Source organism: Cydia fagiglandana, chromosome 25 (genome assembly GCF_963556715.1).
Source record: "Cydia fagiglandana chromosome 25, ilCydFagi1.1, whole genome shotgun sequence".
NCBI classification, from domain to species: domain Eukaryota; kingdom Metazoa; phylum Arthropoda; class Insecta; order Lepidoptera; family Tortricidae; genus Cydia; species Cydia fagiglandana.
The window spans coordinates 2,210,598-2,238,144 of record NC_085956.1 but is presented as its reverse complement, the minus strand read 5'-3'; the positions used below and the strand labels follow the sequence as shown (position 1 = coordinate 2,238,144).

Genomic DNA, 27,547 nt, shown 5'->3' with positions numbered 1-27,547 from the left:
ATAACAACGTTATAAGGTCTATTAAAGATCAATAAAGTGTTCCTAGTCGACCTTCCAGTGTTGGACGCGTACCAAAACACCTTCCGAACTGGTTTGTGCAATCTGGGGGCCTACCGCGAATCACGTTCGACGTGTCGCCTCCCTGTCACACTTACGTACGAATTTACAAGTGCGACAGAGAGGCGACGCATCGAACGTGGTTCGCGGTAGGTCCTCTGGGTGCATTGACATTTCTATCGAACGCCGCTCACATATCGAAACAGGTGCTTACGGCGCGCTTACACTGCCGAAGACGAATGGTATAGACTAGAGATGCAACTGATAGTTGTTTGGCCTGACTATCGGCCGAATATCCGGTATCCGGCCGCCGAATATTCGGCCAGCGGAACTATACCTAATACATTTCGGTTTTTCATGTGCGTATTCTTCAGGTTTGACCTGTTTCCTAGTAAACGTTCGCGGACTCATTTCTAGGTTCGAAATAAGTGCGAGTGCAAGTCAGTGGAATGATTAAATTGTTTAAAATAATAAACAAGTACGATTATGACCGTGTCTGTTTCTTAAATCCAATTTGTTTACTCCGAAATCAGGCAATATTACTATCCGGTATCCGGCCGGATAGTAAAATAATGGCCGGATACCGGATAGTTACCGGATATCCGGTGCATCTCTAGTATAGACTATAGAAGTTCCTGAGCTTTTATAAGGTAGAGGGAATATATTTCCCACCTGATTTTGAACTTTATTTCAAAGTGATAGGGTTCAATTTTGCATAGTTCCTAGACGATTATGCCTTATAAAGGGTTAAGGCGCGTTTACACTGTCGATAGCACCCGTGATGTAAACCTTTTTATAATTTGTTAACCCGTGCGAAGCCGGGGCGGATCGCTAGTTATGAATAAGATTCCGCTCTTAACGTGTAGCATTTAATATTCTGCATTATTTTACTCATCATAGTGATAATAATATTTATACACTTGGAATAAAATCCGGTAGTATTTTCATATGTATGAAATCTGACAACTCCGTTTTTTAAATCCATTAATGAAGACTTAATCCGCATTTGAAGAATCAATTATGCCAATCAAACTACATGCAACAATTAATAGCATGCAAGAATCTAATTTACAATTCCATGAAAAAACCGGCCAAGTGCGAGTCGGGCGAGTCCGGACTAGCACGAAGGGTTCCGTACCGTTACGCAAAAAACTGCAAAAAATCACGGTTGTTGTATGGGAGACCCCCTTAGCCCCCCCCCCCACATCTAGCGTCTTTCGAGCGTCGGCGTCTGGTCAGCGCTAGGGAAAATGACGTCGCTGCGCAGTTGCGTCGACGTTGCGTCGAGCAGCGGCCATAGAGTTGTAGACGCCGACGCTCGAAAGACGCTAGATGTGGGGGGCCCTTAAATATTTATATTTGGTGTTATAGTATAGGTACATCATCTGTGAAAATTTCAACTGTGTAGCTATCACGGTTCGTGAGATACAGCCTGGTGACAGACAGACGGGCGGACGGACAGACGAGGGTCCCGTTTTTACCCTTTGGGTACGGAACCCTAAAAAACAACTCATTACAATTGCTAGTACAATGTTTAATAAAATGAATATTTACATACAACGCTTATATGTGACATGCAGAAATAGCTGCTGTTTTTTAGGGACGACGGAAAACGTCCGTCTGTCACCAGGCTGTATCTCACGAACCGTGATAGCTAGACAGTTGAAATTTTCACAGATGATGTATTTCTGTTGCCGCTATAACAACAAATACTAAAAACAGAATAAAATAAAGATTTAAATGGGGCTCCCATACAACAAACGTGATTTTTGACCAAAGTTAAGCAACGTCGGGAGGGGTCAGTACTTGGATGGGTGACCGTTTGCTTTTTTTTGTTTTTTTTTTTTGCTTTATGGTACGGAACCCTTCGTGCGCGAGTCAGACTAGCACTTGCCCGGTTTTTTTAAGTAACTGACTCGCCACGCCACAAACTTCTCAATTTTGTCGTACATTTGTATGAGTCGTCTAACGCGATGTGTATGACCGTTTATTAATTTACAGGGAGTTTTCTGGATAATAAAATATTCAGGCTTCTCAAATAAATTGGGATTAATAACTTCACATACACACACACACACACACACACACACACAATTTAAACGAGCAATTCTCGGAAACGGCTCTAACGAATTCGATGAAATTTGCTATATGGGTGTTTTAGGGGGCGAAAAATCGATCTAGCTAGGTCTTATCTCTGGGAAAACGCACATTTTTGAGTTTTTGTATGTTTTCCCAAATATTTATCTGCATGCAAATACAATATCACACTAGTCATTAGCGATAAAAGAGAGAGCGCGTAAATTATTATATAGGAATAATTGCTGTATTTCTTGATTGCGCGACTAAGAGACGTCTAAAAGGAATGCAACACCATCTAGTGAGCTTACTAAGAATTCAATCAATAGTCTCTCTTCTTCCTCGGTCCCTCATTACTGAGGATCGCGACCATGTATGCTACATAATATTTTAAACTTTCGCGTTTTGAATACATATTAACTCACATTATAGACGGGTCTAACGCGAATTATATTCAATTACCTTGATTTTGTTTGACATTTTGCTGGGACATCAGTCAGCCGCGACCACGACCAGTGAAACCTGTGTCGAAACGTCGGTAAATCAAGGTAATTGAATATAATTCGCGTTAGACCCGTCTATAATGTGAGTTAACATGTATGCTACGTCTCCACAGTGTGCGATCATAAGCCATATGGGTCACGCACTGCATGTTGCCGCCAACCACCCTCTTCACAACATCGGACCTCGTGGGTGCTTTTCCTCGCACTCGCTTGCCCTCTATTTGGCCCAAGATAATCTGCCTTTCTGGGTCGTGCTTTTTAGACCGCAAGATATGACCAAAGAAGCTGAGGGCAGTGCAGTGAGTGAAATCAATAGTCCACGATGCTAATTTCAGAGTAGTTGTAAAGCCTGTATCTGTATGCAAATACAATAACACACCAGTCATTAGCGATAGCGAGTAAACAACGGGTTATCAGATGTTATCGGCGCTTGTGTCGAGGTGTGTCAATACCATTTCGTTGGTGTTTGTTTTAAACTGCCCCAGAATAGATAATGATGTACATAATAAAATAAGTAAGGTGTACTTATTAGTATGGAGGTATACCCCCTTATTCATAAACGTCTACTAAAGTTGACAAGCCGATAATAATCGTTTGTCCCTTTCCGACGACGTATTGGTATGATGGAAAGGGGACAAACTATTATTATCGGCTTGTCAACTTTAGTAGACGTTAATGAATAAGGGGGATAGTCTGTATCTAAGAGGTATTTAAAAAAGTAGATGAAAACATTACATGATTAAATAATGTAGATTAAAGTCAGGTCGTTCAGTGACAGATCCAGGTGGTTTTGTATTTAGTTGGTTATCAATGTTATAACTACCCGAAAATGTACAAATTAATTGTTTACTTTTATTTAAGTTTAGTAACTTAAAGATACAGAGTATAGTTTGAGACCCAGTGATGAACGGACATAGGATACTTATCTGTCGGCGGCCGATCGTAAGATCAGGCAGATCGTAATGTTCCTGTGTAATGTTTCGACGATAGTCACATTAAACCAACATATAGGTAGGATAGGTTCGTTAGGTTGCTTCAGATGCCCGAAGGGTAAACTGCCCAGAAATAAGAGCCCCGCGTACGCGGGGCTTCGTCGACTCAGGGAACGAGTCAAAGATTTTCACGTTTCACGATATGCCTGATCTTACGATCGGCCGCCGACATATCAATCATCATCACGCCGAGAGATCAGTCACGGACAGACGCTGGTTTTATTGACATGTGTACAAATATGTGCTTCGTCTTTCAAAATAACAGTCACTGTGCCGGACATCTCTAGAATTCTGTAAATAATGGCCGACGCTATTATTTTCTAAAGGAAAACCCTTTATTATACAGTCATAATGCACATCGATGCACGATGCAGTCAACATGGCTGAATACTACAGACTGTTGTCAAGCTATTAGTTATTCTCATCGATCGGCAATCACTGACATGCATTGACGTAAAGGGGTCATCCATTAATTACGTCACACGTTTAGGGGGAGGGAGGGGGTCAAGAAAATGTGACATATTGTGACATGGGGGAGGGGGGAGACACAAACTTTGTGACGTCACTTTAACTTCGTCAGTAACCGAAAATTTATTTAAATTATTTAGTTCGCTGTACATTTAAATAACAAGTTTTTAAAACGAAAATAGTTTTTAATCGTTTAATTTTCTTTCCTAAGCAGTTTTGGGTTATAAAATTACTAATATTTATATCGTCAAAAATATTTTGATAAAATATTAATAATACTTAGGTACTTACTTAATTCGATTTGGCGATTTCGTAGAAAAAATGTGACGTCACACTAGGGGGGGAGGGGTTTGCCAAATGTGACCAAGTGTGACAAGGGGGGGAGGGGTCAAAAAACCTAGAAATTGGTGTGACGTAATTAATGGATGACCCCAAAGGACTGGCCTTACCACTAAAAATGTTACTCACGAATTCAGTATATAGTTCAGCGTTGTTACTCACGAATTCGGGCCAATCGAGCAGACTAACGCAATTAGTTTCGACCAATCGCGTGCGTGATGCGAACTCATCAACCAATCGCGTTGAAGCGGTGTCACACCGCTGTACTGGCGGGGGGAAACGTGCATACAGTCGCACTTTTCACTCACTACATACAAAATCCAGTCTGTAATGACGAGACAAATACATAGAAAATGACATACGTCTAAGACAAATCTTGCATATTCTCTTTTTGTGTACGGACCTCTATAGGTACCTACAGTTGTGCCTATGCTTCGGGAGCATTCCATGAAATTGTCTACCGTTTGTCCCGTACAAACGCGAATTTTCTGAAGATTTGCAGGTATAAGAGTTTCCTTTTCTATGACAAACGTTCAAAAATATGCACAGAAATATAATCGACTGCTTTAAATGCCGAAAAAAAAGTCACAACACAGGAAATAAAATGCGTTTGTACGGGACAGCCCGTGGAATGCTCCTCCGGCAGAAGGGAAATAGTACAAATGCCGTCTCCTTTCCTGGTGATGCTCGAAGGTAATGGCTCCTCTACACGATGGGCCAACGCCGGCCACTCCAAGGGACGCATTTATGCGTTAGAGGGAGCAAGTGATATTGCTATCTCATTCTACCGCATGGCTGCGTCCCTTGGAGTGGCCGGCGTTGGCCCATCGTGTAGACGAGCCATAGTATGCTATTGTTTGTAGAAGAGCTCACGATGCAGTAAAAACAGCTTGAATATTACAATCTGTTGTCAAGCTATTAGTTATTCTCATCGATCGGCCAATGGCAATAGCTCGCATGTCACCAGTTAATATGGACGTACATAGCACTATCAAACTATCATTATCTAGGAACTAAGAAATTATTGGTTGTAGAAGAGTTGTAGTCTCCCAATAAGGCTTAGTTTCCCCTCTGGGTTGAAAGGTCAGATGGCAGTCGCTTTCGTAAAAACTAGTGCCTACGTCAAATCATGGGATTAGTTGTCAAGCGGACCCCAGGCTCCCATGTGAGCCGTGGCAAAATGCCGGGATAACGCGAGGAAGAAGAAGAGAAGAGTTGTAGTCTAGTCCTAACTAAAGTGAATCTCCATACTACCAGTGGGGCGAGACTCCTCCTTCCGGGCATTTTCGGCTCCGTTCTGCTCGGCATTGCTCCGGGCAATTATTAGGGTTGATTTTACTTAGCGTCCTTTTACGTCATAGAAGGTAGGATCGCATAGAAGTGGTATACGCGTGCCTCCGTGAGGGACAAAACATACGCAAATGCGACACTGTGATTGGTCGAATTCATTTGTTGCCCACCATTCTCCATACTAATAAAAAGGTGGGGAACAAACAAAAAGTGAGACTGTGACAAGGACAAGCAATAATACCGCTTTCTCTGCTACTCCTACTGAAAGATACATAAGACTATCCCGTTCTGTCAGTTACCCCCACCACTCATGCCAGATCCAGGTATATCCTAGATTCATGTTTTGCGTGCACGACCACAGATAAGATAATCACTTGAATTTTGACAACCATAAATAGCCGAAACGGATTGTGCCATACATTCGATTGGGAAAGCATGTTTTGTCCCTGAGGGCCACTTGCACCATCCCTTTAACTCGAGGTTAGCCGTTTAAACCGTTAACCCAGTGTCAGATTGTACTGGTAATTATGGTAACTGCTGGTTTAACCGGTATACCCCGGGTTAGTGATTGGTGCAAGTGGCCCTGAATCGCTGTCAAACTTCGGTTATATAGGAAGTGTCTTTCTGTATGGTGGTATTATTATTTAGTAACCCATGTTTTATTCGCCAAATGTCAATTTGAACTACCGCATGTCTACCGAAGTCTTGCCGATCCTTTACTGTATAACACTTTAAACTCTCGCGTTTTGTACACATATTCAATTACACAAACGGGTCTTTACGTGACCACAGCTGGTGCAACTCAGCTGAAACGTCGGAATTAAAGGTAAAAACAATGAAATTATATCGCGGTAGACCCGTTTGTGTAATTGATCCTTTACTGTAGCCTTTGTACTGAATTTATCTACGCTATACATATACTTGTACATATATACATATAATCACGCTTATTTCCCGGAGGGGTAGGCAGAGACCACGGATTTCCGCTTGCTACGATCCTGACATACCTCTTTCGCTTCCTTCACTTTCATAACATTCCTCATACATATACCTGTAACGCTATGTAAACACCCACGGACAGCCATAACATAAAACAGTATGTAATATATAGAAACAAGCGTCATCTGACGCATACAAACTCTCCCGGCCGATTACTCAAATATCTATATTTAAACCGGCGTACTATATTCATGAACCTTGGTTTTTTGCACGAGTTAATTTTAACTCTGCGCGTTTAGTTCGAAAATAGTGGGTGGTTAGCCCGTCATGCGGTTTTCGGTTTGAATTCTTTTGGACGTAATAACTAAATTTGAGTAGTGAGTATTTTCTTTGGAATGCGTCATAACACTCATAACTTTGTTTTGGTCGAATTGTCACGAAGAGCTAATGTTTACCAATCAACTTATCTTAGTTCGATTTTGAAATAAGCGGTTGTGTTATATAAATAAGTCTTAGCTGACAAAACTTGCCGGAACGCTACATAAATTCGCAGACATACATAGCCTAATAAATAAGCGTAGAAAAATCTCTGTAACAGGTCAATAACAGATAAAATTAGAGGATATTTTTAAACTCCAATATGATACAAACATGTTTACAATTAATATCTCCATATCATTTAAGGATCTTTAAATACGAGGATGAATAATCTGTGGACAACAATTTTAAAACCCATATAAAATACCAAACCAAATATGTACCAGGGGCCAGTTTCTCAAAAGCTTGTAACTTGTAAAAAGGCGGATGTCATTTTTTGACAGCTTTTGTTAGAATGGGGACTTCCACTTGTATTAAAAGTTACAAGGTTGTCTAAGGGGCTATTCATAAATTACGTCATTTCAAATTAGGGGGGGGGGTCAGGACATCGGATGACGGTAGCATGAAGTAGGAGGAAATGGGGTCATTTGAAGCATGATTTTTGGATGATTATAGGGGGGGGGGGGGGTCAAAAATCGATGACGTAATTTATGGACAGCCCCTAATAAATAGCTAGGTATTTAACAACACTTAAAAATTGGTCCCATATAGCCCTCACACATACAAATTGAGATTAAAATACGTTTATAATTATTTATAACTACCTTAATTATTAAACAACGTTAATATTATTTATTATACTCTGAACACAATTATTAAACATATCTTTGTATATAATTATTATCATAATTAGGTACTAACACCTCTTCCAGCGCCACTTACTTTGGCGGGACATGGCATTGAGGCTAAAAGGCAAGAAATTAAGGCAAGATAGTGTCAATAAGGCAACGTAGGTTTTGTGGGTGGGTGGGTTTAACCGTCAACCCAGTGTCAAATTGTACTGGTAACCATGGTAACCAGGTTTAACCGGTTAACCCCGGGTTAGTGGAATGGTGCAAGTGGGCCTAACAAAGTCCCTTTCTAACAAAAGCTGTCAAATAGTGACAGCCGCTTGTATTACATGCTTTTGAGAAACGGGCCCCATATCTGCCAGTGATATCATCTTTAAAAATAAAAAGAACTCTTTGCAATATTTATTTCTATATAGGCAATAAAACTAGTTATAAGTATAATTACGCCTATCACGATGAGTGAAGTAATGGTTTTTTTATACGCATAACAAGCGATTTGCTTCCAGAAAAACTGTATTATTATTGTTTTTTACTGTAGAATGTGGCTATTTAAATTATTACTAAGTTGGTTTGCTTTTACAAGTGCCGATAGATGGAGGTATTATTATATTAAATAAAAATAAGTATGAAATTGTCTACATCTGCCAAAAAAATGTGTAGGCATTAACTTGAATTCTGTGGAGTATTTTATGGATTACATAACAACATATTTTCCTTTTGTTATAGATGCAGCAAGCTGGTGCAAGCAATATGCACACTCTGGCCCAATCGGCCCAACCCCAAATACTTGGTAAGTGTTATTAAAATAATAAGTTTAGGTACAAATTCTACAATGATTCTAGTTTACTAAGGCCTCTTTCGGATATTTATATACCATTATTTTCTGACGTTTATTATGGTATGAAATATTGGAGAGAAATAGCTATATAAGATGGTTGGCTTTTTAAAATAAATTAATGAAATATTTGCCATAGATACTTATTTACCTAGTCCTTATTAAGTATATACCTATTCGTTAGGGTCTGATTTCTTAGTCATGTGATCCCATTTGTCATGATAAATTGTCATTTTCTTATGCTCTATCGTAAGGTGCGTTTAAATGTACTATATTAAAGGTGTCACATGCGCGTCTCTGACTTGAGCTATGGTTTTGTTTCGTCCTCCTGATAGCGGCGAGCTGTGATTGGTCAATTTCATTATAGTTGATTAAACCGTATCGAAATGAATATTATTGTTGAGTTGGGATCCCATACATTAAAAGTACCCAATTGCAATTTGGCATACGCAATCTTAATTCAAGAATTACAGTCGACGAGCAGAAAAACCCGTTTTATACAACGTAGCGGAACTCGTAGAGCTAACCACAGCGTGTCCGCAGGTCCCGCCGCCATGCTATCCGTGGGCGGGTACGCCCGCGGCGCGCGGCCCGCCGGCCCGGCGCCGCCCGTCATCAACTACATGAAGGCGGGCGTGCAGTACCCCAAACAGCCGCCCCAGCCTCAGCAGCCACCTTTACGGCACAAGGTTAGTACAGACCGTCATCATCATCTTTCTTCCCGGCATTTTGCTACGGATAGTGAATAGCCTGAATGGAATCAAGAATCAAGTATTTTACGTGGTAAACTTAAAGCTAAGATTACATACAAAAGTATAACTAAAAATTGCAGCTATTAATAAAATTGGTTAGCGTTAAAGTTTACCACAAAAATGGGCTCGCCTCAGCATAATACTGACCCGAAAGTCAGCGCTGATCTTCCGGCGAGACCATTTTGTGGGCCACGAACGCAACCGTGCAACACGGCCCTATTAATAAATCTGAACGCGTCCACTCCACTTTGCTTGCGCTTTGTGGTGGCGATCAGCGCCATCTAACGCGTCGGCTGCGCCTGCGCGTTAAATGTCATAATGACTTATAAGATAAGGCCATGCCGCACAAGTGTTGGATAACATTCCTATTGAAATGGCCGGTCTGTATGATAATACCATTAGTTATTCTGTGTGTAAGCCTCCAGCTCCAGCATTGTAACTTGATCGTTCCCCACAGCTGGTCCCGGCGCCGGGCGGGCAGCAGCAGCAGCTGCCGCCGGCGCCGGCGGCGGGGCGCGCGTCGCCGCCGGGCGCGCCGCCGCCCGCGGGCGCTCCGCCCCCGCCCGGCGCGCAGTTCCAGCGGCTCAAGGTCGAGGACGCGCTCTCCTACCTCGACCTCGTCAAATACAAGTTCAACACGCAGCCCCAGGTCTACAACGACTTCCTCGACATCATGAAGGAGTTTAAGAGTCAGACGTGAGTACATACTACTTACTTACTTACTTGCTTGGCTGGCGCGGTGACCCAAAATGAATATTGGTTTCCGACCCGAGAGCACGCCCCTTTGATCGATCCAGAGCGGTATCCCTCCAGCTTTCGCCGACGCCGAGCTCACGGAGATCTGCCTCCGCTCTATCTGCCCAACGGTATTTAAGATGACCAAGAGGACGACGGCCAGTAGTTGGTCGACCCAAGTAGGCCCTTTTGGCTGCTCGGTCTTCACCCAGGATGGGTGAAGAGTACATTTTGTAAATTACATATGATAAAGTATGATTCTGACGGCGTCTCCAGAAGTTATATCATTAAATTACCTAAAATATTATGTGTTCGTTTTTATAGATAAAAAGACAATGATGAAACACATGCGATGTGCAAAAACAGATTCACTGTGGTGATACACGCATGCTGCCTTCCTACTGAAGTCTTTTTAATAAAAAGATATCTATGTCTTAAGCCCGCTCCACACTCGTGCGCGAATCGCGGCGCGAAGGCGCGAACGCGAGTCTGGAGTCGATTTCGCATATCAGCGAACTAGACTCCACACTCGCGTTCGCGGCTTCGCCCGCGATTCACGCGCATAGTCTGGAGGGCGCTTTACATAAAAAACAACAATTTAGACATAACTTAAAGATGACGTGATTATGTATTTCCATAAATTGAAACATAGTAATACAATCCCATTCATATATTTTCTGTGCATGTTTCATTTAAACCATAGAGTAGTTACGATGTTACCTCTAAACTAAGGCTGTGTTTCAGGATTGACACGCCCGGCGTCATCACCCGGGTGTCGAACCTGTTCAAGGGGCACCCGGAGCTCATAGTTGGGTTCAACACCTTCCTGCCTCCTGGCTACAAGATCGAGGTTCAGAGTAACGGCCAGGTATGTCATGGTATCATGAATTTCACAGTCGATAGACAGAGATAGGGTCGTTAAAATAAAACTTTGATTTCATAAGACTTAGATTTCTTCGTGTTAACGCGCGACACGCATACAATTATAATCTTAAATGACAGGGCTTACCATGAAGTCACAGACGTCATAGTTGTCTTTCTATAAAAGGGGTCTAAATCTACTTTCTCGAGTTCTCGAGGGGTCAAGAAACACCTATTCTTACAAGTAACCCTGTTGTACATTTTGTAATTTCTCTATTTTTGTTCGTACATTTTTGTGTCTTTATTTCTAGTCTTTTGTCACACAATAAACAAACCCTCTCACATTTTATTAAGGTTTAGACACTTATACCTATTGTTTGTCTGAATAAAGAATAAAGGTTTAGATAGCACCTTATAGACCTATTAGTAATGTAATAGTATAGTAGTAAAACACTTTATTGTATAAAAATCAAATCAAAACAGGAAAAATAACATTCGTAATTAGTACAAAGTGGAACTTATCCCTTAACTTATCGAACGGTTGCCTAAAGTACTTAAAAGCAGTATTTTGACTATAGCCGGTCAAACAAGTTTGTCAATAGAAAATGGCGCGAAATTCAATCAACAATTTTTTAAATTTGCCGCTCTTTTCTACTGACGGAAATGGCTTGACAGAGTATATATGTTGTGCAGGTGTCAGTGTCGATGCCGTCTCCGACCGGGCTGGGCGGCGGCGTGCTGCTGGGCGTGGGCGGCGTGGGCCCGCAGCCCGCGCACCACCCGCCCGCGCAGCTGGTGCACCTGCTGCCCGTCGCGCAGTAAGTATACCCATACCACATACACGCGCCTCCTCACTATACCACAGACTAATAGTGCTACCGTACAGAAAATTCACTCCTTCACAAAAGTCAGATTTAGGTATAAAATTATACCTATACTCGCCGGCTGCAGCAAAAATGAAACTTATAACCGCGCACGAACCGTGAATCTCCATTGCGCGAGCGCCACGTGACACGACGATCGTGCGGACGAGCGGCAGCCCACTGCCATACGCCTGCCCTGCCCGGGAGGCCCGGCCAAATGTACCTAAACTGCGTAGTGACACCCCCCCTGAATATACACTCCTCATTACTTGGTCCAGGGGCCCATTTCTCAAACGGTATTATATTAGTCCACGAATTGTCAATCATATGGGTTACCATGGCATGGCAACACACTGATAATATTAGACTAATACCGTTCGAGAAATATACATCTGACGAACCACAAATTCAATCAACTACTTATAAAATTCGCAACATATAAAAACTATCACAGGTATTATAGTTCGTTTTTTTAGCATTAGAAAGAAGTCCACAGAAGCAAGCGTGCAGTTTTTATCAGGCTCTTTAATTGTTAATAATTATTGAATTATCTAATGTAGCATGGTCAATACATATAATTTACTTCAAATTTACCGCTAAAAGTGCCGGTTTTGGAACCACAAGCTTACTTCTGCGAAGTTCTTTCTAATGCTTAAAAAAACGGACTGTAGAGTATAGGAGTTTTCGCATCATATAAAATGATACTTACCCATGCATGAACCTGTCTTAAAAAACTTCAAATTTGCTAGGTAAGTTATGAATTCCTACCAATGATGTTGGCGTGCGTGTGATTTTTGGATATGTCGGTAACAAAAATACCACTATAAATAGACAACCACTGTAAGCTTGACACACTATTCCAACTCCGTCATCCCAAACTAACCTAGAGATATACCAAGAAAAGTCTGCAGCGTTTTTGATAGCGTACGCAGTGCAAGTGTTATTTAATACGTCATGATTTCGTAGAAGTTTGACGTTTAAAATAACACTTGCACTGCGTACGCTATCAAATTCGTTGCAGACTTTTCTTGGTCTAACTTTACACCTTGTACATTACTCATTTATTTACTTATCTGAATATAAGCTCCTCATTTTTCAAGCATAGTTATTCCGATAACAATAACAAAATTGACGACAAATTAAATTCCTCATTTTAAACTCACGTTTTCATGATGAAACAAATTACCGTATGACCACCATGATATAACTAATGGCTGCATTTAATGTTCTGACCCACTTGTGCGTGCCATCTCTCGCTCTCACTCTACCGGCATCTAACCGTCTCTCTCCCGCAGGTCCGTGAGCAACGCGATCGTGCACAACCTGTCCGTCAGTGCGACGCCGGCGAACACGCTGCATCATATATCGCAGGCGCATCAGCAGATCGAGGCGGCCATACACCATGCGCCTGGTAAGTTTATACTAGAGATGCCACGAATATTCGGCAACTATGCGGTATTCGGCCTATTCGGCCACTTTGCCAAATATTCGGTATTCGGCCGAAAGTTGCCTACTATTCGGCCGAATACCGCCTACTATTCGGCCGAATACCGAATATCTATTGCAGCTACTTAAAAAGAAAAAACTACTCAAAAATATAACCAAAAAATAGGTATATTTCATATTTAAAACGTATTCTTGGAAAGTAGTTAAATAGGAAGGCACGTTTTTGAGCATTTGTTGATTACAAAATATTTTATTTTCAACATGGATCCGATTTGATTGACTCTAAGTACATTCATTAATTCAATTCAACATAAAAATATATCTTAGAAAACGTTGTGCTTAGTTGGCGAACAGTATTCATAATAATTGTGACTCAAAATATTCGCATGTCATGCCGAATATTCGGTATTCGGCCGAGCGAGGGACCGAATATTCGGTATTCGGCCAAATTCATTATTCAGTTTGGCGAATAATTCCAAAATTGTGTTTTATCTGTGGAATGTGGCTCGTGAATGACAGCCATCTTGTTTGTTTACATTCTGAAACGTTAATATTTCAAGAGAAATTTGTGTTGTCACTTCTTCCTCGCGTTATCCCGGCATTTTGCCACGGCTCATGAGAGCCTGGGGTCAGCTTGGCAATTAATCCCGAGAATTGGCGTAGGCACTAGTTTCTACGAAAGCGACTGCCATCTGACCTTTCTACCCAGATGGGAAACTAGGCCTTATTGGGATTAGTTCGGTTTCCTCACAATGATTTCCTTCACCGAAAAGCGACTGGTTATTAAATAATAATATAATTCACTATATTTACCGCGAAAACAAAGTAATTGTGTCTAAAACTCAAATGCATAATTAACTTGTTTATAAATAAATAAAATATGCAACTTGCAGCAATTTAGGTTATTAGACTCTCGCGTGACTTAAAGTTAGGTTAGGTCATCTATCGATCTCTATAAACTGTATCTTTAGGTATTTCAATAAAAGTAAACAAAATCTACCCGCAAATGACTCCTTAACACAGTTGAGGGTAGGTGAAAAAATTACATGATCAAATAATGTAGGTTAAGGTGGTTCGCTTTTCATACAAAATTCAATCAAAGCTCATTAAGTAACTACACACTATTAGTACACAAATATTTCCGCATTTATCTTCTTTCGAATATTCGTTTGCGCGAAATTAACAGGAAAACAATGTTTCATACAGAAATCATGCAAAAATCATAGTTAACTTTTCATCAATTTTACGTATGTATGTGTCACAAATGTCGTGTACAGATACATTTGCGACGTTGCCATACCATTTCCGACGTTGCCGGGCTGACCACGGCTCGAATTTGGAGTGCCGTCATGTTTAGTGCAATTTTGTTGACACTGATATTTGACAGGTAGTTAATTGACCTAAGCGAGAAGTTCGTCAGCTTAGCTAAGAACTATCATGGCGTGTTATGCAAACAGTCGCTTTTTTGCTTGCAAACGGAAGATTCCCGGTTCGATCCCCAGTCATTGTATGCTGGAACATAACTTTTTGTATTTTTGTTACACCTAAATTTGGTATTGTTTTTTTATTTTTATTTAATTTTTCTTATTATCATAAATAGATTATTAAGTATGGGCTACACGTATTCTTTTATTTTTACAAAGATAATTAGAAATTATACTCTTCCTAATCTCTCTGATTTTTACAATCAGGACTTCCTCACTGCAATAAAAACCGGGCAAGTGCGAGTCGGACTCGCGCACGAAGGGTTCCGTGCCATAATGCAAAAAAAAAACAAAAAAAAGCAAAAAAAAACGGTCACCCATCCAAGTACTGACCACTCCCGACGTTGCTTAACTTTGGTCAAAAATCACGTTTGTTGTATGGGAGCCCCATTCAAATCTTTATTTTATTCTGTTTTTAGTATTTGTTAATTGTTATAGCGGCAACAGAAATACATCATCTGTGAAAATTTCAATTGTCTAGCTATTACGGTTCGTGAGATACAGCCTGGTGACAGACGGACGGACGGACGGACGGACAGCGAAGTCTTAGTAATAGGGTCCCGTTTTACCCTTTGGGTACGGAACCCTAAAAAGAAGTGTATAAAATTTCCTGTGGTTAAAAATAATGGATTTTGTCTATGAATGAAAAACACAATTATTACTATAGTTTGTTTTTTTTAGCATTAGAAATAAGGTAAACAATCTTGACGTGTCTTTTAATTGAAAAACACATTTTAAAAATAAGTTACGGCAAATATGTAACAATTATAAATCTAATACGATCATTTATATTCTTCTGCTTTCATAAGTAATCGTTTTTAGGGTTCCGTACCCAAAGTGTAAAACGGGACCCTATTACTAAGACTTCGCTGTCCGTCCGTCCGTCCGTCCGTCCGTCTGTCACCAGGCTGTATCTCACGAACCGTGCTTAGACAGTTGAAATTTTCACAGATGATGTATTTCTGTTGCCGCTATAACAACAAATACTAAAAACAGAATAAAATAAATATCTAAATGGGGCTCCCATACAACAAACGTGATTTTTGACCAAAGTTAAGCAACGTCGGGAGGGGTCAGTACTTGGATGGGTGACCGTTTTCTTTTTGCTTTTTTTTGTTGTTTTTTTTGCATTATGGTACGGAACCCTTCGTGCGCGAGTCCGACTCGCACTTGCCCGGTTTTTGATTTTTAAAAAACCTGATAACACTGAGTATGTGGGGGAAGCGCTGCTGGCCTAGCGGAAAGCAATTCGGAGGTCGCGGGTTCTAACCCCGGCTTGTACCAATGATTTTTCGAACTTTTGTACGAAATAGCATTTGATACCTACCTATTTATACACCGATACCTATTTTTCGGTGAAAGAAAACAATGTGAGGAAACCGGACTAATCCAAATAAGTTTACTCTCTGGGTTGGAAGGTCAGGGCAGTCGATTTCGTAAAAACTAGTGCGCATGCCAATTCTGGGATTAGTTGCCAAGCGGAGATTGAATATCTGGGAGACCGACCAAAGCTTACAAAACATAAAAACTCAAAAATGCGCGTTTTCTCATAGACCTAACTAAGAGATCAAACCCCTTATAGCAAATTTCATCGAAATCGTTAGAGCCGTTTCTGATACCATCCAAATATATAAATAAATAATTATATATCTAATAATTGCTCGTTTAAAGGTAAGATAACACAAAGGAGAAACAAAAAGAAATTACCTACTCGCACCAGTCTTGAACCCCAATCCTCTTGCACGTATTTCCACGAACATACCGTTACGCTATTGCAACATACTTACGTTGTGTGAAATTGTCTACTACAAGGATCACGGAAACACTGTTTGCATGTGTGAGTAATAGTAGGAAAAAGCGTGACAGCAACACTCCGTCGAATTAAAAAGGTGGTTTTTGCACAATGAAGTATTCAATGTTTATTTTAATAGTTCAATATTTACTTAAAGAGTGCGCGAAACATACTTTTAAGTATACAAATACCAAGACCATTTCACAAAAAAATAAAATCTGAAATTTTGCAAAAGTGGTGCCATCTAGCGAGAGTTAAGTTTTGAGTAACCTAGGCGAACCACCTAAAGTCAGGTCGTTCAGTGACGCATCCAGGCGGTTTTGTATTTAGTTGGTTAACCAGTAAATGTTATAACAACCCGAAAATGTACAAATTGTTTGTTTACTTAATATTTAATTACACAAACGGGTCTCGATTACTATAATTTCATTGTTTTTACCTTAAATTCCGACGTTTCAACTGAATTACCCGGTACACCCGTTTGTATAATTAAGGCCCACTTGCACCATTCCACTAACCCGGGGTTAACCGATTAAACCTGGAGTTACCATGGTTACCCATACAATTAGACACTAGGTTAACGGTTTAATGGCTTAACCTCGGGTTTGTAGGATGGTGCAAGTGGGTCTAAATGTGTACGAAACGCGAGTAAATTGTTATGTTTACTTTTTTTAAATTAAATACCTAAACATACAGAGTATAAACTCTGTCATTGTACAATGACGAATGTCATGACGCATAGTTTTCCCCGTCATGTGTGCAATGCGGGCAGATATAAGGAAAATAAACAATGAAGTACAGTCGGCAGCAAAAGTTGTTAAGCGGGCGAGGTGTTCAAAATTACCCTGACACGCTCTTATTGTCTTAATAATAAAGTCGAGTCAAGATAATTTTGAACACCTCGCCCGCTTAGCAACTTCTGCTGCTAACTGTACTTTGTACGATCGCCCACATTGTTAACTGTACAGTCGCCATCAGATATATCGGAGCGGCCAAGGTGTTCACAATATCTGAGCAGGCACTCTAATGCCTTGACAATAAAGGCGTGTTCAGATATTTGTGAGCGCCATAGCCGCTCCGATATATCTGATGGCGACATCGGTGGACCTTATGCCTCTTGTAATACGGTCCACCGATGTACAGTTAAGTGTGTTGCTGTATGTACAGGTACTATACTGTGACCTTCGTGCGTAGTAAACAAACACATTAGTATTGTTTGTTGATATAGTCGGGTTTTATCAACGCCGCTCCTATTTTTAGCGGACTGCGACGAGGCTATCGTATTTTTCGCATATACTTGGTCAAATAAATCTGAGTAGAAAATGGCGGCAAATTTGAAAAATCTTAGCAACACTGTGTACGAATAATTCCAAAATTGCGTGTCATCTGTGTTTTATCTGTGGAATGTGGAGGATGAAATGACAGCCATCTTGTTTGTTTACATCATTGCTATTTCAAGAGAAATTTGTGTTGCCACCATTAAGGCTCCTCTTCACGTTGGGCCAACGCCAACGCCAACGAGGGACGCATTTATGCGTTAGAGGGAGCAAGTGATATTGCTATCTCATTCTACCGCATGGCTGCGTCCCTTGTTGGCGTTGGCCCAACGTGAAGAGGAGCCTTTAAATAAGATTGTGCGTGAACTTCAATGAAAAGCAAAGTCAAGGTGCCTACAATGTACAATCATGCTCGTTCATCGTAAATATTTGTAAAATTTGAGGTTATGATTATTACATGTTTTCGTTCGATGTACATTGCCGCTTTTACTGCTCTTTGAGTGATGTCCTACTTTGACCCTTAAAAACAACATAATAATAACTCTCAGATCCACAGCACAGGCTTCGTCATCATACAGATAGCTCATCCACCTCAGCTTTCGTCAAAAACCAACAAACCAACTAAACATGTTCATGATGAAACAAATTACCGTTTGACCACCGTGATATAACTAATGGCTGCATTTCTATGTTCTGACCACCCTGCCCCCTCCCATCGACCCCTCCCCCCCCTCGGCTAGCGCTACAAGTGTGCATGTTGCAGGCGCCGCGGCGCCGCCCGCCGGCTCGGGGCCGCACGCCGCGCCCGCGCCGCCCGGCCAGCCCGTCGAGTTCAACCACGCCATCGAATATGTCAACAAGATTAAGGTAATACACATGGTATAATAATATACTCCGCCTGGTACTCTCTTCCCGTCTTTTCGTGGTCACGTGACTGACACAAGCCTACGTCATCGTGCGACAGCGCTATATGATAATATGCGATAGCGCTATATATAGCGGCCATGTTGTTGGGACGTAGGCTTGTCACTCTGGGAAGAGAAGACCATTTTTTATTAGACTATGGGTAATACACTAGAAACTAGAGATGCAACGGATAGTTGTTTGGCCGGTATCGTCTTGGGTCGTCAAGTTCTTAAATTAGTCCTATTCTGCTTTCGTCACTCATTCTACATTGAAAGCCACCGACGGTTGTGACGAATGTAGCATGAGTGACGAAAGCAGAATAGGACTAATTTAAGAACGTGACGAAAAACGAATGGGACGACCCAAGACGATACCGGATACCGGATATTCGGCCTGTCCATCGGCCGAATATCCGAGTCACATATTTTTGCGGCCTTCGAAGAGTAACATATTATTGCAGGTGACTGTAGCATTTTAACAATAAATAAATGAATGAATAGCAAATCGCTTTTACTTAAGTCATTCCTCAATTCTTCTTTACTTATTTGACTTATTTCAATACCTACTTCCATTCCAATGATGAAACAAATTACCGTATGAACACCATGATATAAATAATGGCTGCATTTTTATGTTCTGAACACAGCAACAAACCCCCACATTAACCCTTCCAAAACCCAATTTAACCCTAAACTTGCTTACAGTCGCGGTTTTCCCGCCAACCGGACAAGTACAAGCGTTTCCTGGAGATACTACATGCGTATCAGAGGGGCCATAGGGACGTGAAGGAACCGCAAGCTAAACAGCAGACGGAACAGGAAGTGTATTCGCAGGTTTGTGCTCTTTTTACTATGGTGACAGGTTTCAGGCCAGGCCACACCGGCTGCGTGTGCGCTAAAATGTTGGATCCGCGCACGCACATGTCACGCAAGCGGTGTGTCTTCTCTCATAAGGAACTGTATATTACAACGCGCACGTGCAAGTCTACGCACACGCACCAGGTGTGCACAGGCCTTTCTTATACGGGTCATTTTCTTATGCTAACCTCTCAAATTCCACCCGTAATACCTCGACAGAAAAGTTACTTCGGCCTCTCACCTTCGTCAATAATTCTAGCTCTCAATATCGTGTCACCTGAGATTTAACAGAAATTATATGGAAAATTTGAAACACTTGGAAATTTGGATTTTTATAATTTCTAAAGTGCTGACAGTTGAGATATTGAAAGATTAATGATATGTATTAAATGTGATCGTAAATGGTTGTTCATATGCTTGAAAACTTACTGATAATTCTTTTTTTTGTTTACCTTTATTTTTGGATAATTTATTATAAAAGTTACAGTTTTTGAAATTACAAGAAAAATAATAAGAAATTGTTTACTCTCGGGCTTAAACTAGCCTCCAATACATATTTCAGGTTTAAGAATCTTTATTTCTCAAGAAGATATAACAAAACTTCGCTTAAATGAGAAATTAATAAATTATACATGATATTTCATCAACTTATCCATTTACAAATCACCAAGAAATTTACCCAAAAATCTTCCTTTATTCCTAGGTTACACTTAATCTAATGATGAAACAAATTACCGTTTGACCACCATGATATAACTAATGGCTGCTTTTTAAGTTCTGACTTTATAGTTCTTTCGTGTTAAGAATGCAGTAATATCATTGTCCGCCACGTCTAGCCTCGCCTGTAACCAACTAATCAAATCTTTCTTAACCTCCTAAGACCCAAGGTCCCACCTATAGTACTTATTCAGTTCAATGAAATTTAAATCATATTCAATTGGAACAGAGTTGCTTTTCCTTTGTCTCGTTCAGATTTTGAACAACGCAAAATCAACTCTATATCCTACATTGTAGGTTCAAATTTCTGTAGCAAATATTGCATTTCTCATTTGTATGGCTGGGCCTTAGGAGGTTAATTAGAAAGTCAAGCTCACAGTGACCAGTTTAGCGATGTGCCCTTCTCGAAATTTTCCCGAGAACAGATAAATCTATCGGAAACGTTCTCGGAAATTTCTCGGAAATATTCACTGATAGTTTTACCCTTTCGTCGCAAAAGCGAAGAATTCTTTTGTTTAATAGTTTAGTGTAGGAGATAAGACAAATACCATGGAAACTTAAAAGCAAATATTTAGTATTAGTCATAGCAATAAAAAAAATAACACTGATTGATTAAACTTAAGGAATGTTAATAAGTCATTCCATTAAAGAAAATTAAGAAAGTTGAAAATTCTCCGAAAAATTCTTCGGAAAAGAATTCTCAGAAACGAGAACGTTCGCATCGGCACATCACCAGACCAGTTGAAGGCATATTTTATAATTAGGAACGATTTGATTGGTTACGGGCATGGGTGGTCCCGATTTTACAGCATTCTTAACGCGAATGAACTATATATACCTCTCTTTATTCACCACCATTCTAACTCTGTCCGTGCTGTAAATAGTTGTCGTTGGAACAGGTGGCGAAGCTGTTTGAGAACCAGGACGATCTGCTGGCCGAGTTCGGGCAGTTCCTGCCGGACGCTAAAGCGGTCACCAAGCCGCACTACCCGCCGCACCCGCGCACGCCACCGCTCATGCCGCCCCAGGTAATTATGCTACTTAAATATATAAAAAATCTGGAAAATTTCCTTTAACCCGCATAAATACAGGTATAATATACTTAATAGGGAGTCCCAACCTGTTACCTTGTTATGTAACATTTATTAATGTAATAAATATTTTTTCATTTTCATTTTTAAATGTCAATGTGGTTATGTGAAGGGGACGGATTGAAAATCAGCGCTGCCCAGGCAATTTGTAATGAAATGACTGACGCAGCGTACTCGTATGCTGAGCCCGTACCTTTTGCCGAACAAGCCAATTTTTTTAAATCTTATTATTTGTTTTTTGTGTTGCAATAAATGGTTTCTTATTCGTAAAAACGGGTCACTCACGTATAAGTCGAAAAACGCTCGACATGTTGCACTCCACACTGAGGAAGTGTCATTTGGAGCTTGCGGACCGGCGATTGCGGCGTCAACGCACATTTTTTATTTTTTAGGATCGAAAGAGCTTGTGATTCTGAATAGAATTAACACAAAAGGGTAAAATAGGCCACAATATTTAAAAATGGCAAAAAATAAAAGAGACTCTCTAGTAACCAAATCAAATCAAATATCATTTATCAGGCAACTAAGGCCCATAGATACATTACAAACTTTAAAAACTAACATACATACAATAGTAAAATCTTACAAGCTAAAAATTATTTGGGCGACACGGCGGTTTTCAGTTGTGTCGCATGTTCCGTAATGCGGTAATAATGTGGTATGAAGAGTCCAGGTTCCCGAGTGTTAACGTGCATATGTTTCAGCCGCGCCCCGAGCCGGAGCCCGAGCGCTTCCTGCCCGCGCCGGCGCCCTCGCCGCCGCACGCCGCGCCGCCGCAGCATCTGTTGCCGCAGGTCTGTTACCATCACTACTTTGCACTCACTACCTTAAGCATTTCTATACCTCGCGTGTTCGACGTGCCTTAAGCAATACAGGGTGTCCCAGAATTCGACGTCAAGCCGTAAACGGATGATAGACCAAGTCATAACAGTTATCATAAAAATACAAAAAAAAAAATCCAACTCATGTTCTTTAAAAATTATGGTCACTTTATAAATTCACTAAAAAATCCACACCCTGTAATGGTTCTTTAACTCTTGTTACTACAAATTCCATAATTTGTTCTAATTTTTTTATTATTGTGTAATCTTGAATAATTACAGGGTGTGGATTTTTTAGTGAATTTTTAAAGTGACCATAATTTTTAAAGAACATGAGTTGGTTTTTTTTTTGTATTTTTATGATAACTGTTATAACTTGGTCTATCATCCGTTTACGGCTTGACGTCGAATTCTGGGACACCCTGTATACCTCGCGTATTCGACGACAGTATAGCGCCATCACGCACTCTAGCGCCTTGATAATAGAGACGTGTTTAATCTCGTAAGACCCACCATATATAATTTCTAATTTGAACCTTATTCCATAAATAAATTAGAACGAATTTCGTTCGTTTTAAAAAGCAGTGAAACAAAAGAAATGGTACTTTATTTGGTTCAGGCACTGGTCCCACCGCGAACTAGTAAGCTATGAGCTATCGGCTATAAACACGAACAAAAGATAAGCACTCCCGTGTAAATAAAAGAGACACGGCGATATTTATAGCTCACCGCTGGGCGAGTAACTATAAATATCGCCGTGTCTCTTTTATTTACACGGGAGTGCTTATCTTTTGTTCGTGTTTATAGCCGATAGCTCATGGTGGGACCAGTGCCTCATGAGCGGTTCAAATTATATTGCACGAATATGGACATTGTAATGTACGTTTAGTCTCAGAAGGTCAAATATTTGTCAGCGCCTTGACTGGTCGGATATACAGTACCGGCCAATAATATATCACACTTGTGTGTTTTTGTATGAACTTGTATAGAGTAATGGCGACTGTACTTACTATACTATAGGTATATAGATATATAACTTTAGGTATTTAAATAAAACCCTCAAATGGCTCCTTAAGCTAGTTGAGGCAGGCGTGTCTCACTCCGCGATTTCGTCGCTTTGCTACAGGTAGCTAAAAGTACATCCGTTCGGCCCCAATTTAGGGGTTTGCCATAAGCCGCGCGTGGCGCTGTCGCCACCTAGCGGCCATATCTGTGCTGATCGTAATAGACGCGTTTTGTTAGAGAGTGAGTCTTCTGTACTTAGTACTACTATTTATTCTGTGGTTGAGGGTAGATGAAAACATTACACGATCAAATAATGTAACAGATCCAGGCGGTTTTGTAATTGGTCAGTTAACCAATAAATGTTACTACTCGAAAATGTACCAATTGTTTGTTTCTGGAATGGACCCTAGAATGCTGGCGGCGTTGCCCCTTTGAACCGCCAAAATTAATCTTTGAGCCAAGAAGGAGCCCGCCCTATGGTCGCCCGAGACACCTATTAACCTCTAGCCGCCCAAAGACCTGTAAAAAGGTCTCCTGTCCCATTCTAATTTGAACTTTGTGCTGACAAAATAAAATTTCATTTTGCTTGGCAAGGTTTGACGTATGGGCGGCTAGAGGTTAATCTGACCGACACTTGCTTTATTAACTGTTTGCTGTCGGTCGACCTTGGGCCCAGTGTTTCAATTGTTTGTTTACTTTTATTGAAATACCTAAAGATACATATAGTTCACTGACGTGATGTATGTCAGCAGGTGCCCAAACACACCAGTACTGTGTCGAGCAGCGCTCCGCCGCCGCAGCATCTGAAGCGATCACCCAGCTTCACCTCCTCTACTCAGATGCGTAAGTACATTTATTATATTTTAATCCAAATACGTAATTCGCCAGTAACAGGCCATTTTTAGTAACTGGCCGCCCTAAACTAAAAATGAATTCTATTCACCTATAAATAGAATTCATTTCACCAAATAATAATAAGTTTGTAGAATTTATTCTCGGACGCATGTTTGCCCTTGAAAGTTCTGTTGTTTTTGAAGAAATAGACGTCTATTTTTAATGTTACGATTTCTTAAGACGAGTTTTTTCTTCATTCGACTACTATAAAATCAGTATACTCTGCATATAGAATTACGTCAAAAAAGAGTAATTGAAGTAATTCTTTTCTAAAACTGAACTCTCGGAATCGTAATTAATATGATGAAACAAATTACCGTTTGACCACCATGATATAACTAATGGCTGCATTTTTATGTTCTGACCATCTCCCAATACCACAATCTTATATAATATACACACAGATGTTCTAATAGTCTTTTCTCATACAGCTGTAGGCCTCCCGCCGCCCAAGAAGTCCCGTCTGTCGTCTCTGACCGGCGGCATGGTGCGCGACGTATCTTACGCCGAGGCCGCCAAGTACGGCACCCAGCAGGAATACAACTTCTTTGACAGAGCTCGTCGGGCGCTCAGATCACAGGAGGTCTATGACAACTTCCTTAGGTAAGAGTCTAACCTCTCACACAGCTGTAGGCCTCAGGTCTGTCGTCTCTGACCGGCGGCATGGTTCGCGACGTGTCTTACGCCGAGGCCGCCAAGTACGGCACGCAGCAGGAATACAACTTCTTTGACAGAGCTCGTCGGGCGCTCAGGTCACAGGAGGTCTACTACAACTTCCTTAGGTAAGAGTCTAACCTCTCACACAGCTGTAGGCCTCAGGCCTGTCGTCTCTGACCGGCGGCATGGTGCGCGACGTATCTTACGCCGAGGCAGTCAAGTACGGCACGCAGCAGGAATACAACTTCTTTGATAGAGCTCGTCGGGCGCTCAGGTCGCAGGAGGTCTAAGACAACTTCCTTAGGTAAGAGTCTAACCTCTCACACAGCTGTAGGCCTCAGGTCTGTCGTCTGACCGGCGGCATGGTGCGCGACGTATCTTACGCCGAGGCCGTCAAGTACGGCACGCAGCAGGAATACAACTTCTTTGACAGAGCTCGTCGGGCGCTCAGGTCACAGGAGGTCTACGACAACTTCCTTAGGTAAGAGTCTAACCTCTCACACAGCTGTAGGCCTCAGGTCTGTCGTCTCTGGCCGGCGGCATGGTGCGCGACGTATCTTACGCCGAGGCCGCCAAGTACGGCAGGAAACAACTTCTTTGATAGAGCTCGGCGGGCGCTCAGATCACAGGAGGTCTATGACAACTTCCTTAGGTAAGAGACTAACCTCTCACACAGCTGTAGGCCTCAGGTCTGTCGTCTCTGACCGGCGGCATGGTGCGCGACGTATCTTACGCCGAGGCCGCCAAGTACGGCACCCAGCAGGAATACAACTTCTTTGACAGAGCTCGTCGGGCGCTCAGGTCACAGGAGGTCTACGACAACTTCCTTAGGTAAGTGTCTAACCTCTCACACAACTGTAGGCCTCAGGTCTGTCGTCTCTGACCGGCGGCATGGTTCGCGACGTGTCTTACGCCGAGGCCGCCAAGTACGGCACGCAGCAGGAATACAACTTCTTTGACAGAGCTCGGCGGGCGCTCAGATCGCAGGAGGTCTATGACAACTTCCTTAGGTAAGAGACTAACCTCTCACACAGCTGTAGGCCTCAGAAGTCCCGTCTGTCGTCTCTGACCGGCGGCATGGTGCGCGACGTATCTTACGCCGAGGCCGCCAAGTAAGCACCCAGCAGGAATACAACTTCTTTGACAGAGCTCGTCGGGCGCTCAGAATTCGCTAGACCTAAGCTGTGATTTTTTACAGAAATGTCAATTCAATTGACTTGAGACAGGAAATATTGTAGAAAAAATGTTTCATTCATTTATTGAATGGCATCATAGTATTACAAAGCTGTTTACATACTATAATAATAACATTATAAAGTACAGCACGGACCTTGCTAGGGCGTGACAAAAAAATAGGTTTGTAATAGGGTAAAAAAAAAAACAAATTTTCGACAACAGATTCAGAACTGTGTAAATTGTTTTTTACCGTTTTAATATTCTCTTTTTAACTGACCCTTTACCCCTCAGATGCCTGCTACTCTTCACCAACGAGATCATCTCGTCCTCGGAGCTCGTATCCGTGACGTCACCGTTCTTGTGCCGCCACCCCGAGCTGCACAAGTGGCTGCAGGACTTCGTGGGGCCCGTGTCGCCCCCCTCCACCCCCACTCAGCCTACCTCCGGTTAGTATAATAAAATCAAAAATGCGGGTTAAGATCGGTTTCACTAGGATAGCGGTGCTGTCACATAGCGGCCGTCTCCATACTAAATAATAGGGCTAAATATGGATGTCGTAGTATTTGTATGGGGCCGCTCGCTATATGATGGCACCGCTATGCTAGGAAACTAGAGCATAACGCTCTTGGTTCAATTTTGGAATCTTTCTCTTGCTCGGGTATCAAATACTATCACTATGATCACGATTTTGCCCCTTCGTAAAGCAAAATTATTCCGATTTTTGTATACGATTCCACTTTATTCATTTCATCCATAAATTCGCAGGGTACAACAGCTACGGCATGTCCAGCAACAGCCTGTTGGGCTTCGAGCGCGAGCGCGAGCGGGAGCGGTTGGAGCGCGAGCGCTCGCTGGACAACAAGCCGTCCGTGCGCTACGAGCCCATTGGCCCGCTCGGCGCGCAGCTGCGCCACGACCGGCCGCAGGGCGACGCTGCACTTGATATAGGTACGAAGGTTTTTGCACTTGAGGTAGGTTTGAAGTGAGAACTTCTTTAGCGGCGCTGAGCACATTTTGAGGTGCGGAATAAATTATAAACTCGCTTCAGCGTAACGCGTAACGTGACGCTGACGTCATGTGTCACGGACAATGTTATTCACCAAAGAACTTTAGTCATAACGTATCATAATCAGGGCAATTATTAAAAACTGGACTTTTATATTAAGCAATAAAGTTCAATGTTGTACGGGCTGAAATACGAGGATCTCACAGTTACATTCTAACTTTATATCACTCAAATATAATTCAATAAAGCTACATTTTTTACTACACTCAAGCAAGTTTTTTATAAATTAAGGAAGTTACGTGGGCCATACTGAAAGTTTCTGGATTCTGTTATATGAGACGACTTATTTTTAGGGTTCCGTACCCAAAGGGTAAAACGGGACCCTATTACTAAGACTTCGCTGTCCGTCCGTCCGTCCGTCCGTCCGTCCGTCTGTCACCAGGCTGTATCTCACGAACCGTGATAGCTAGACAGTTGAAATTTTCACAGATGATGTATTTCTGTTGCCGCTATAACAACAAATACTAAAAACAGAATAA

The 27,547-nt window shown here is 41.5% G+C and overlaps 1 protein-coding gene across 1 annotated transcript in view; it reads left to right on the top strand.

The window, feature by feature from the left end:
* Window positions 1-27,547, top strand: part of LOC134676790 (paired amphipathic helix protein Sin3a) — a 70,762-nt gene that overhangs the window by 13,907 nt on the left and 29,308 nt on the right. The window contains exons 3-16 of the mRNA XM_063535172.1: window positions 8,560-8,623; window positions 9,212-9,357; window positions 9,911-10,116; window positions 10,900-11,023; window positions 11,710-11,834; window positions 13,175-13,290; window positions 18,642-18,745; window positions 19,489-19,617; window positions 21,258-21,386; window positions 22,154-22,243; window positions 24,025-24,118; window positions 24,601-24,772; window positions 26,294-26,452; window positions 26,778-26,950. Coding sequence (XP_063391242.1) covers window positions 8,560-8,623; window positions 9,212-9,357; window positions 9,911-10,116; window positions 10,900-11,023; window positions 11,710-11,834; window positions 13,175-13,290; window positions 18,642-18,745; window positions 19,489-19,617; window positions 21,258-21,386; window positions 22,154-22,243; window positions 24,025-24,118; window positions 24,601-24,772; window positions 26,294-26,452; window positions 26,778-26,950 — 1,831 coding nt within the window. The remainder of the gene's footprint in view (window positions 1-8,559; window positions 8,624-9,211; window positions 9,358-9,910; window positions 10,117-10,899; window positions 11,024-11,709; window positions 11,835-13,174; window positions 13,291-18,641; window positions 18,746-19,488; window positions 19,618-21,257; window positions 21,387-22,153; window positions 22,244-24,024; window positions 24,119-24,600; window positions 24,773-26,293; window positions 26,453-26,777; window positions 26,951-27,547) is intronic.